The sequence below is a fragment of the Mirounga leonina genome, unplaced genomic scaffold (genome assembly GCF_011800145.1).
Source record: "Mirounga leonina isolate KUSES-001 unplaced genomic scaffold, KU_Mleo_1.0 Mir_178, whole genome shotgun sequence".
In the NCBI taxonomy this organism is placed as follows: Eukaryota; Metazoa; Chordata; class Mammalia; order Carnivora; family Phocidae; genus Mirounga; species Mirounga leonina.
The window spans coordinates 8027968-8040864 of NW_023270464.1; the positions used below are offsets into that span (position 1 = coordinate 8027968).

The 12897-nt window shown below is 43.2% G+C and overlaps 1 protein-coding gene across 12 annotated transcripts in view; it reads right to left on the minus strand.

Moving 5' to 3' along the window:
- FAM189A1 (family with sequence similarity 189 member A1) overlaps positions 1-12897 on the minus strand; it is a 480663-nt gene that overhangs the window by 69082 nt on the left and 398684 nt on the right. For 11 of the 12 annotated variants that reach the window (XM_035023973.1, XM_035023980.1, XM_035023976.1 and 8 more), the window contains one exon: positions 2010-2144. The exons of the other annotated variant lie outside the window; for it this stretch is intronic. In XM_035023973.1, the coding sequence (XP_034879864.1) occupies positions 2010-2144 (135 nt within the window). The remainder of the gene's footprint in view (positions 1-2009; positions 2145-12897) is intronic. 12 annotated transcript variants of the gene reach the window in all.

Below are 12897 nucleotides of genomic sequence, written 5' to 3' on the forward strand. Positions count from 1 at the left end.
GGGGGGGGGGGGGGGGGGGGGGCGGGGAGGGCGCGGAGGGGGCAGGCTGCTCACCTCACCTGCTGCCACTTCCAGACCACTGGCCTCCTACCTCAATCATGAATCCTTCCTCATCTGACCCTCATGCCACCAGCTCTGACTGTGCAGAACTCTACTTAAGTTTTTTAAACAAATTCATTCAGAAGTTTGGTGTAGTCTTTCTTCTGCCTTCAACTCTTACCACCATCTTGGGCACTTTGAACATCCATGGGGATGAGCCATTTCGAGGAGACTCCCCAGCATTGACTTGAACTCTTTAAGTATCCTTCGCCTCCTTCCATTTTAGCTAGCCTCTCCCAAGTGGTTTCCTTGTCAGGGCACTAGAGCAGTGGGTCAGGAGGGACCACAAGCTCGCCAGCTCAACCTACACCTTCTTAGAGGGAGCACTGTTGTTCCAACACCACCTTCCCAGCCATAGCCACCTCCTCAGGGGACAGTCAAGCAGGTCCTGGGAGGGTCTCACTGAATGCAGCTGTCAAAAAGGACCCCAAGGCCTTGGGACAGCAGGTCAAATACCTCCAACCCATCAACTGAGTGAGATATGACTTAGCTGCTTAACTGCATCCACGTACTCATGCGGCCTCCAGAACTGCAAGATCACCTGGGGATTTGTCCGCTCTCCCAGGGGTAGTGGTTGCACTGTGATTTAATTATGATTACCTATTGCTTGTTATGTTTTTTAAACATGGAAAGAAAAGGGATCCAGATTGAAACAGTGATTTAAGAGTTGTTACAATGAGATCTCAGAGTGAGCACCGCTCGCCCTGCCCCAGGAGGGCTGTAAAAGGCCACGGCGGACCCTGAGCATGCCCCGTGACACTGTAAGAGAGAAATCATGGTTGTATGCAACATAAGGCAGCAAGACACACCTTGCAGATAAGAGGATAGGCCCTTGAGTGCTACAATCTGGGTTCCTCGGAGCCTGCTGGATCTGTCACTCTGAAGGGCTGCTGGGACCGCTGAACTTGGCCCATTCCTCCCTGCAAAACGAGGCAGGTGCTAGGGTGCTGGGCTCAGTCCCACCTTGTACTTTAGGTGTTTTTATCTTGTATCTCTGTACGTCATTGCCTATTTGCCACTGCGTTTCACAGTGCCCTGGACCACCAGCGAGCTCACCCAGACTGAGCCGTCATTCTGGCCAGCATTTGAAAGGACACTCAGGGAGGACTAATCCCAGGAACCCAGTTCCAGAGAGCAACACTTTCCCCCTTTCTCGCCAGATTCCAGGGTGGATCTCCAGAGTCTCCAGTTCCCCACATACTATGTTTCCAAAGCACATTCTCTAGAGCTCCCTATACCATGTAAATAACAATTTTACCACCCACCAAGGATTCCTTTCACCTTACTCACATCCTTTTGGAAAAGTTTTTGTACACCTTTGTCCAGGGAAAAGAGAAGAACTGGGTTCATCATTCATATGCATTTTTAAGCAGCCAATTTTGGTTTTCAGGAGTTAAAAAAAAAAAAAAACAAAACACTTGTTGGAAGAAAAAGCAAGGAACAATATAAACAACTTTCCATGTCACTTTAAAAGAAATCAGATGCTGTACACAAGAATAGATCGCTGTGGGAAATTGGAAAATGTCTTTCTCCAAATATCTTTAAAAAGGCAAAATAAATACCCATCTGTTCCCCGATGGCAGAACGGCAAAAATGTTAGAAAAGCTGTAGAACGCATCACAGCCACATTTGTAAAGACCTCTTTCAACCATGCATATCCTCCTTCACGTATGTCAGAGGTGGGAAAGTGGGATGGTAAAAATGGAAAAGGGGATCCAGGAAGCAACACCTTTAAAGGGAAAATCTATAATCCCATAAAACATTCTCCGGAAAGACAGTCCCTCTTGCACTGAACCTAACCCGAGGTGAGTTAAGGAGCGGGAAGACTATATGCATGAATAAAGTCACCGGAAAACGTCTGTAAATGCATGGGATGGAATGCGTGAATCAGGAATGCCCTTGGCCGTCACCTTCAGCGTGAGCCTCACAGCGTTGCAGTCCTCCTGCAGTGGGTTCAGCTTCAGCGTCTCCCCAAGGTTGCTGCAGCCCGACGGCTGGTGCTGCCTTTCACAGCAGACACACACCTCGACACTGTCAAACTTAATCTAGACAGAGGAACACAGACAGATCTCACAATTAAAACGGCATCCTGCCCCGGCGGGTACACTTGAGCTACACAATTCAGATCGCGTAAAAACGCACCCCGCTTCTGTTTTCTTTAAGTAATCAAGCCGAAATGATTTTTTGTGGACAAAAGCCAGGGGGGGGGAAAACAAAAAACAAACACCCCAGGAGGAATAACTTCACATTCCGATTTTAAAAGCGATGATTTAAAAGGAATACATGTGGAGTGACAGGCAATTTTGGATGAGTCACAGAAGGAGATTAAAGGAAAGGAAAACTGCTCATGCTGAGGTATGCATGGATGGCTCTGTGCCCTGGTATGTACTGCTCCCGTGGTCAGCAGTTTCCTGACTCACTTCCTGGCCTACCAAACTCCTACTCATCCATCAAGACCCAACTCCAGCGTCACCCTGGAGGCCTTGTCTGGTTTTCCCTCTCCTGAGCTGCTTGCCCCTCCCCTGGGCAGCGCACTCCCACCCCAGGTCTGCTGAAGACTTTTTTTTTTTAATTTTTATTTTTTTAAAGATTTTATTTATTTGTCAGAGAGCGAGAGATAGGGGGAGAGAGAGAGCACAAGCAGGGGAAGCAGCAGGCAGAGGGAGAAGCAGTCTCCGTGCTGAGCAGGGAGCCCGATGCGGGGCTCGATCCCAGGACCCTGGGATCATGACCTGAGCTGAAGGCAGATGCTTAACTGGAGACTGAGCCACCCAGGCGTCCCTGCTGGACACTTCTTTTGTCCAGGTACAGTTGTGTCCTGTGTGCCCCCCGAGGACAGCCACCACAAGTCACCGTCATAGTACTGACAATGCGATGAGATGTGGCATTTCAATAAACGCTGAATAAATAAAAATGTCTTGGAAAATTAAAAACCATGGGAAGAAAAAAGGGAAAGTCGAGTATTTTAAAAAGCCTGGAGCCCAGGAGGAGACCTTCAGAGCATGTGGGTCCTCCTCCCCCCGCAGCCTGAAATGGAACGGTTCAGCCAGGCTGCAGAAATGAGAAATTCTGCATCCTGCCACTCATTCGGCCCTGCGCGCCCACCCTCATTTCCTCGTTCCCATTCCTGGCTGAGTCCTCCTCTGTGGCTAATTGCTATCACATATGCACCCAACTGCTCACAAACACAGACTTCCAGAAAGAAAAAGGGACAGCCATAGGTCAAGGGCATGGTCCATGGCCAAATTTTCATCTATTTTAAGCCTCTGGATAGTTTATCCCTTACCTACTTTATACTTCAATTTGCTCTTTTAATTCGATCTTCTAATGTAATGAGTGACAGGCTGGAGGAGGAGAACTGAGGGCTGGAGGCCAGCAGCAGGACGAGAGAGACGTACGACCACTGCCCCGGGCCTCGGCCACCCCACCTACGGGAGGGGGCCTGTAAAAGTCACCTTCGCCTTTCATGCTTTTAGCAATGTCTCCAGTCTCCAGAGCTGAAGTCCACACTGAACATGGAGCCCAGCTCAGGGGGGGCTAATAATACCCCCATAACAACACTCCACAGAGAAGGTGCAGGCGGCACCCCCCTGGGCGTCTGCAGGGCCAGGCTGCTCAGTACAAGTCCCTCCCACAGCTCCCCTCCTTTGCACAAGGCAGCCATGCCTGCAGACCCATAGAACACACAGAACTTGGGGCCCCAAGTGGGACAGCTGGGACTGGGCCCCTTAAGCCCGCACAACCAGATGTGTGCTCTGGGCAAGGCCCTTTCCTGCTGGCTGGCCAGGGCTGCGCTGTAGGGACACTGTTCCAGAACAGACCCCTCGGACTGCAAGTTCTTCTCCAACTAGAGATGCCATGAAATGAAGAAGTACAGGGGCGCCTGGGTGGCTCAGTTGGTTAAGTCATGATCCCAGAGTCCCGGGATCGAGCCCCGCATCGGGCTCCAGGCTCATCGGGGAGTCTGCTTCTCCCTTTGAACCTCTCCCCTCTCATGTGCTCTCTGTCTCAAACTAAATAATAAATAAAATCTTAAAAAAAAAAAAAAGAAAAGAAGAAGTACATTTGCAAAGTACAACAGCCATTCCTCTTGTCTGGGAAACTGTTTTATGTTGGTCTCAGCCTATTGATAGTGATGCTATGGGCTAGGAATGCCTGGGGGCATTCCCCTGGGCCCATATTACCTGTGATGAGCCCCCACAGACATTATTACCCCGACTGGAGCTAAAGTTGTAGCTAATGTTGTGGTTCTTAAATGACTGCAACCCTCCTCAGCAACAACCAACAGGGAACTTGGATAAAACAAAGCATATTAGTTAAAGTTCCTGGAGGGTACACAGTACACCCAGGGCCACTTAGGGATGCCACGAGGGGGGGCGGGGGGGGGAGAGGCCACCTGGGGCTTTGCCTTTACTGAAGTTCAGGGTGGGGTAGGTGCCTAGGATTTCATAGGTTCACTCTTAAACCATAAGAGCAGGAATTAATTAGAGCATGGGAAGGGAAAAGCAGGGTCACACAAGAGGTCAGTTATTTGGGTCACCCAGGGCTTTCTAAGAGGGAATCTTCATGGCTGGAGTGGCCTGGCTCCTCATCTAATTTTGTGGCTTGTAACCGAAGGCAATGTGTTTATTAGAGATGGATGGCTTTGAGATGAATGCCCTGACAATCAAAAGCTTAATGTCAGGCACTTATACTAGAGACTCTTTCCCCAGAGCCCATTCCCCCCCCCCCCCCCCCACTCCCACCCCCAGTGTCCCACCTTTGTCAGGGCTCAGCTGCTCAGGGAAGCCTCCTGACAACCTCCTTAGTGCCTTCCACCTTCCTCTGTTCTCTCCCTCCCTCGGCCCCACTCCTGGTCCCCCTCACTCTCTTCTGCTTTCTCCTCTGACCACGGCATTGACCACCTCCACACATGCCCTAGTTTATCTTTTGTTCCACCCATCAAGAGTATAAGGCAAGGAGTTGGGTCTGTCTTATTCACAGGTGCATGCAAGAACGAACAACAGCGCTGGCTGGGAGTGGCTTTCTCTCCCGATCTCTCCACCACCTGCCTGCTACCCTGGCTGGAACAACATGAGGGGTAGCCTGGTTGGCATCTTCATGAAAAGATCCCTGCTTGAAAGGAGCATCACATCGCACTGTCTACTAGCCACACTGGTCTAATTAGCTTATCATGTCACACTCTTGACTGCGGGCATAAAATTGCCTGATGCTGGAAGAGGAAGGAGGAGATAATTGGGGGGGGGGGCAGGCAAGGCTAGGTAAGTCTTCAATGGAGCAGAAAGGCCTAAAAAAAGATTCTCAAGGCACCCTTGGCCAAGTCTGCATAAGTTTGAAACGGTGTCTCTTGTTAGATACTTATTAAAGTATGCCCACTCTGCGTTCAAAGCCACAGCCCAACACTTTCTACAGAGCACACATACATTTTTCCAACTGAAGAATTAAGATTCTACAATCAGGGGAAATCCATTTAAACTACAGGAAGTACCTAGTATCTCAGGGAATGCTCAAGACTAGTCATCACCCACGTGAGTAAATGCACAGCCCAGCGCTTTACTGAGACCAATGCTGTCGTGGCGTGGCTGGGATTTAGTTTAATTCCAATGTAATTTAATTTTAATTCAATTTAAATGTAAAAAAAAACCAAACCCTACACAACCTTTAGAAAAAAAATACTGGAGAAAATCTTTAGGATCTAAGGCTAGGCAAAGAGTTCTTGGAGTGACACCAAAAGTGTAAGAGCAAAAATTGACTTTTGTGCTACAACTGACCCATTACGAGGATGAAAGACAAACTATAGACTATGAGAAAATATTTGCAAACCACCATATTCAATAAAACCATAGACCATGGGCGCCTGGGTAGTTCAGTAGTTAAGTGTCTGCCTTCGGCTCAGGTCATGATCCCAGGGTCCTGGGATCGAGCCCTGCATCGGGCTCCCTGCTCGGTGGGAAGCCTGCTTCTCCCTCTCCCACTCCCCCTGCTTGCGTTCCCTCTCTCTCTGTGTCTGTCTCTGTCAAATAAATAAATAAAATCTTAAAAAAAAAACCAAAACCCATAGACTATATATGATTTTTGTCTTTTATACTCAAAATTTTAACTGTTCTGTTTTATTGCTTGCTTAGTGTCCTATGTGCCCATCTCTAATTCACCCTCAATCTTGCCAAGAGAACTGAAAATATCCCCTGAGTATGATCCTACTCATCAGATGTTCTGTCAGCTTTATTTTCTTCTTAGAGACCATTTCATTGAGCCCCTATCTCCTGCTTCAATCTGGACTAGTCGATCTATAGGCAGTCTGGACACGCGGGTCATGTACATTCTGGGAAATCCTTCTCCCCTCATCTCAAAAGTCTCTCCCTTTCCTGGGTTAGATCCCCTCTTCTCCTCTTTCTTGACTTACTGTCTCACTGTGGGGAAGTAAGCTCCTTCAGAACTTTCCTGGCTAAAATTTAAAAGACTGAAAATCCCCAGTTTAAGCCAGGATGGGGAGCACTGGGGACCCTCATAGAAGTCTAGCGGATGTATAAACTGACACAACCACTTTGGAGAATGGTTAGACATTATCCACTTTGTAGTAAGAAACTTAGGATGAGGTTGATATTTCTACCAACAGATACCTAATTGCTCCAATACCATTTGTTGAAAAGGCTATCTTTTCTCCATTGCTTTTGACCTTTGTCAAAAATTGACTGGGTCTATTTCTGGGTTCTCTATTTTGTTCCATTTGTCTATTTGTCTCTCTCTCTGCCTTATTACTGTGGCTATAAGACTTGAAATCAAATAAGCTGATTCCTGCCCTTCATTCTTTTTCAGAATCGTTTCTTTGCCTGGGGCAACTGGGTGGCTCAGTCAGTTAGGACCTCCATCTCTGTGGGGCGTGGAACCTGCTTAAGACTCTCTCTCTCCCTCTCCCCCTCCCCCCACCACCCATGTTCTCTCTTTCTCTCTCTAAAAAAAAATTGTTTCTTTGCCTTTCCATATATATTTTAGTATAAGATTGTCTATGTCTACAAAGAAACTTGCTGTGGTTTTGATAGGAACTGCATTAAACCTGCATATCAATTTGGGGAGAATTGGTATCTTTACTGTGTTGTGTCTTCCAATTCATGAATGCAGTATGTCTCTCCATTTATTTAGAATTTGTTGATTTATTTCATCATCATTATGTAGTTTTCAGTATATATGTTCTGTACATATTTTGTTAGATTTACATCTATGCATCTTTTAAAGATTTATTTATTTATTTGAGAGAGAGAGAGAGGAGGAGCTGAGGGAGAGGTAGAGAGAGAGAGAATCTCAAGCAGACTCTGCACTCAGTGTGGAGCCTGAGGAGGGGCTTGATCTCACAACCCTGACATCATGACCTGAGCTGAAATCAAGACTCAATGCTTAACTGACTGAGCCACCCAGGTGCCCCTCCCTTATTATCTTTTTGATGTCTGCAGAGTCTGAAGTTATATCCCCATTTGATTTCAAACATTGGTAATCTGTGTCTTCTATCTTTTTTCCTTAGGGGAGGTTTGTCAATTTTATTGGTCTTATCAAAGTATCAGCTCCTTTTTTCATTGATCTCATCTGTTTTCCTTTTTTCAATTTCACTGAGTTGTGCCCTTATTTTTTTTTATTTCCTACTTGCTTTGGGTTGATTTTGTCCTCCTTTTCTAGTTTCTTGAGACAGGAAATTAGGTTACTGATTTGAGACTTCTCTTTGCTTCTTACGTAAGCATCTAGTGCAACAAACTTCCCTCTCAGTATTACTTTAGCTGCATCCCACATATTTTGATATATCATGCTTTATTTTCATTCCTTTCTAAATATATTTGAATACTCCCTTGAGACTTCTTCTTTGATCCATGGATTATTTAGAAGTGTGTTGTTTAACTTCCACATGTTTAGAAATATTCCTCATAAGAGTAAAGAAAACTTATAATATGGCCAGAACTTCCATGCTAAAGATGAGTAAGATGAAAAGATAACATATGGCAACCACACAAATATAGCACGAAAAGGGAAAAGGAATGAGGAAATAAAGAATCACAGCCTATAAACAGGACACCTCACTATTATAATGGTTTTAGAAAACAGAGAATCTTTTCTTCCTAATTGTTTTTTTTTCCCCTATAGGTAAATTATCCCATTTTTCTGTGGCTGCTTCAAGATGTTTTCTTTGTCTTTAGTTTTCTTAAGTTTGACTATGATGTGTCTTGGTGCAGATTTCTTTGGGAGTATTCTGTTTGGATTTGCTCAGCTTCCTGAATTTTTTAAATGTCTTTTGCCAGATTTAGGGAGTTGTCAGCCATTATTTCTTCAAGTATTTTTCAGCCTTGCTTTTTTAATCCTTTCTTTCTGTAACTCTAATGACATGACTGTTAGATCATAAGCCACTGAGGCTCTGTTCATTTCTGTTTCCAGTTGATTTCCTCTCCGGTGTTCAATTTGGGTAATTTCTATTGTTCCATCTTCCTGTTCACTGATTCATTTCTCTTTCCCCTTATTTCTGCCACTGAGCCCAGCCACTGAGCTTTTTATTTCATTGATTTTGAATTCTAAACCTTCCCTTTGGTTCTCCTACATATCTTCTACCTCTTTGATGAGGCTTCTTATTTATTTATTTCAGAAATGTTCATAATTCCTCATAGAGGCATTTTTATTATGTACTATAGATGAACATATGAAAGTCAAAACAATAAAACAGTGAGAAGATAAGAAAGGAGAACACCTTCATGTCCTTGGAGTAGGAAAACACTTCTTAAACATGGCTCAAAATGTGTTCATCATAAACAGGTGACTGATGTATCTGACTATTTAAAATGAAGAACTTCTTTTCATCAAACAATACCCATATGAGAGTAAAAGCAGGAGATTCTGCATCACATGTAAGTACAGAGGACTTATATCCAAAACAAACAAACAAACATAAAAAACCTCTCTAAACATTAAGAAAAAGACAAACTACCCAGTGTGAAGCATGTCATAAGGAGCCCCACTGCAACAGTAATCTGAGAAACATAAATCAAAATTACAATTAGATGTCAGTTACTCCCTCACCAGAATGGCTAAAATGGAAAAATAATTACAATAGACAATACCAAGTGATAATAAGGATGTGAAACAACAGGAACTCTTGTACATTGCTGATGGGGGTGTGAAATGGGACAACTTTGGAAAACAGCTTGGCGTTACACCTACTTACATTAAAGATTACTACCCAATCTCATGTGATATCCAAAAGATATTCTAATTCTAGGAACATATCTCAAAAATGCACGCAATGGTAACAAAAATCAGGTGCTAGAAAGTTCAGAGCAACATTATGCAAAATAGCCTCACACAGAAAAGTGACTGAGGTCCACCAACATGGAACAGACAAATGAATTATATTACACTCAAACCATGCAATATTATAAAGCAGTGAACTGCAGCTATATACCACATGAATAAATTACACAACATAAAGTTGAATGTAAGAAGCCAGATACAAAAGAAGAAATATGAAATATTTTTGTTTAGATGAAGTCCCAAGAAACAAGTAAAATTACACTATGGTGTTCAGAGGTTCTTGCATAGTTGGTACAACTGTAAAGAAAATAAAAGATGTGAATATCCTAAAACTTAAGATGGTGATTACCCTCAGTGGAAATGGAAAGGAAGTGAATTGGGAGTGCATAAGGAGGGCCTTGGGTTATTGGGGAAGCTCTATTTCCAGATTTTAGTGGAGGTCACATGGATATTTGCCTCATGATAAACGGCTGAGCTTTATATTTTTGTTTTGTGCACTTTCTTAAATATGTTTTATATTCTCAGTGGAAAAGGTTAAAAACAAATGGCTTGCTTGAAAACAAATAAAATGCAAAACTTAAATTAGGAAAAGAACAAAACCAAATTAACAGAAAATAGGAAAAAAGCATTTAACATAAAAAGTGAAACTAATGGAATGGAAATAAAGATATTAGGATAAAGCCTAAAGATGGCTCTTGAATAGACAAAAAAACAGAAACAAAAACAAGAACAAACCCTCAAAAAAACCTCAGGCAAATGCCTCGTAGGATTAAAAACAAACAAAAGCCAAAGCAAACAACATTAGAAACGAGAAAGGAGCTTTAACTATAGACATGCTGGAGATTTAAAGAATATGGGAGCCTCTACAGCTGTAAATCCAAAAATCTAGAGGACATGGATGATTTCCTTGCGAAACATAAAGTACTGCACTGAGTCCAAGAGATGCAGTAAACCCAAAGTCCAATAACGATAAAAGATACTGGAAAGTCCAAAATGGTATTTCAGACTCAGTTCATTCCAACTTTTAGTGAAAAGATAATTCCTATGTTTTAGCTAATGCTATTGATACATAAGAAAAATTGTACACTGTGTAAATATTGGAAAGGATAGCACTGTCTTTCTTTCCAAATGATATGATTGAATATCTAAAAAAAAAACTAAGAGAACATACTTAAAAACAACTGGAATTAAGATTATTTGCTACATTGAATATAATAAATATGATACTAATAACAACAAAATAAAAATAAAAATGGCGGGGCACCTGACTGGTTTAAATAGAGGAGCATGCCATTTTTGATCTCGGGGTTGTGAGTTTGAGCCCCACGTTGGGTGTAGAGAGTACTAAAAAAACAATAAATAAAACTTAAAAAAAAATAAAAATGGCAAGCATTGTACTCAAAGTTAATAGTAACAAATGTAAAATGCCTAGAAATGCATTAAACATGAAACAAATTAAACATGGAAATTAAATGACAAACGTGAAGCTATGCCTAAAATGTTGTTAAATAGCAAAAACTCAGGTAGAGTAGATCTGGGTCATTCTATGCAGCCACCCACCACCATTAAGCCTTCCTCCTCGGTTTGGGGAATCCTCACGTTAGGAGTCTTCTACCTTCTCCAGAAAGGCTTTCCAGGCCTGCCTTGTTGAGAGGGAGCCCTTGAGGGAGGGCTCCACCCATGAGACACTCCTGCACAAGGCTTTGGGTGGGAGCTTGGGACACAGAGATAGGTACTGAACTGACTCCATTCTGAAACGGGGCAGCACACACACACACAGAGTTTCCAGAGGAGGCAGGAACTGAGGTTCTGGAGACAGTACCCAAAGCCTAGGATCAGCAGGGTCAGTAACATGCTACTGGTGGGGTCACAGCCCAGTGGTGGTGGAGTCTTCCTCAAAGCATTCTGTAGTATAATTTGGAGTGTCGTTCCTTTCCTGGCCTTACAGCCTCCAAACTTGGTTTCTGGCCATCCTGGGGTCTCTGTGAGCTCTTTGGGTTCCTTCTGGGTGAAAACTAGTTTGAGCTGGTTTCTTCACAGCTGCAAACCCTGCCTGACACATACCGCGTGACTCAGTGAAGGCACACAGCCTGCTCTTAAACGGAAAGACGCAATCTCCTAAAAACTGCCAATTCCTTCCCAAGGAATGCACAACACATGTGAGGACATGCCAACCAGAATCCCAGCGGAGTGGATGGAAGTGGACAAAATCATTTTCAAGATTTATAGAATAACAAATGTGTAAGAATTATCCAAAAATTTTTTTGAAAAAAAAAAAAGTGATAAAGGGAGGCATAGATGTCTTGACAGATATTAGTGTTTTAATCAACACACCAAGGTCATGGCTTAAAAACAGAGAGTTTGGGGGCACCTGGGTGGCTCAGTTGGTTAAGCGACTGCCTTCGGCTCAGGTCATGATCCTGGAGTCTGCTTCTCCCTCTGACCCTCCCCCCTCTCATGCTCTCTCTATCTCATTCTCTCTCTCAAATAAATAAATATTTAAAACAAAACAAAACAAAACAAAACAAAACAAAACCAGAGAGTTCAACAGGATGGAACAGTTTCAGAAATCACAATGATCATTTATAGGAACTTAGTATGTGGAAAACATGGCATTTCAATTCAGTAGGAAAAAGATAGTTTGCTTAATAATGGGTGCTTGCATAATAAGCTATTTATCTATAATTTTCTCAAAACAAATAAAAAGAAAATATATTTGACTAAGAATCTAAATTAAAAAAATAAAAACCCAGGAAAATGTAAAAGAATGGTTGCATAAACATGGAGTGTAGAGTCCTCTGAAAAGCAAACCAAGAATCTCAGGAAGCTATGAAATTCTCAAAATAAAAGACAGATGAGGACAAAGTCTCTGGCCAGCCAGGCCTAGAGTAGAGCAATCAATACACACACATTTTCCACCAAGGCTGCTAACCTACTAGGTTATGGGTCTGGAGCTCCCGGATACGTTTTCAGGAGGTGGGCAAAGAGTTAATAGCCCTGACAGCTTTAGGAATGAGAAAGGGAACATAAATACAAATGCAGAGGGGACTAGAAATGAGAAGGAAATGAGAAGAATAACTTTGTGCCAATAAATTTGAAAATCTAGAAAAAATAGACGATGTTCTATGAAAACGGCAATTAATAAAATTGGCAATGTGAAAAGCAAAACAAAATGGAACAACCAGGTTTACAAAAACATGGACCGACTACGAACCATAGAAGGAGTCTTACAAGGTGGCACCTGAGGACATCTATGTGGCCTAAAATACGTGCCATCTTCTTTAGATGCATGGCAGGGATGAAGTCCCTCATTTCCCTGACCTGTCGATGACTCTACTAAAGATTCCTAGTTCTGGAGAATTCCGGCTGGAACAGCTTGGTTCACAGGCCTGCCTCGGGGCTGAATGAGTGCGGGGCACCAAGAATGCACATAATGGGGAGATGTGCTGCCCGAAAGAAAGCAGGCCAAATGGCCCTCCAAAAAGGCTCATCTGGTTTGGAGTCTAATCAACTCAC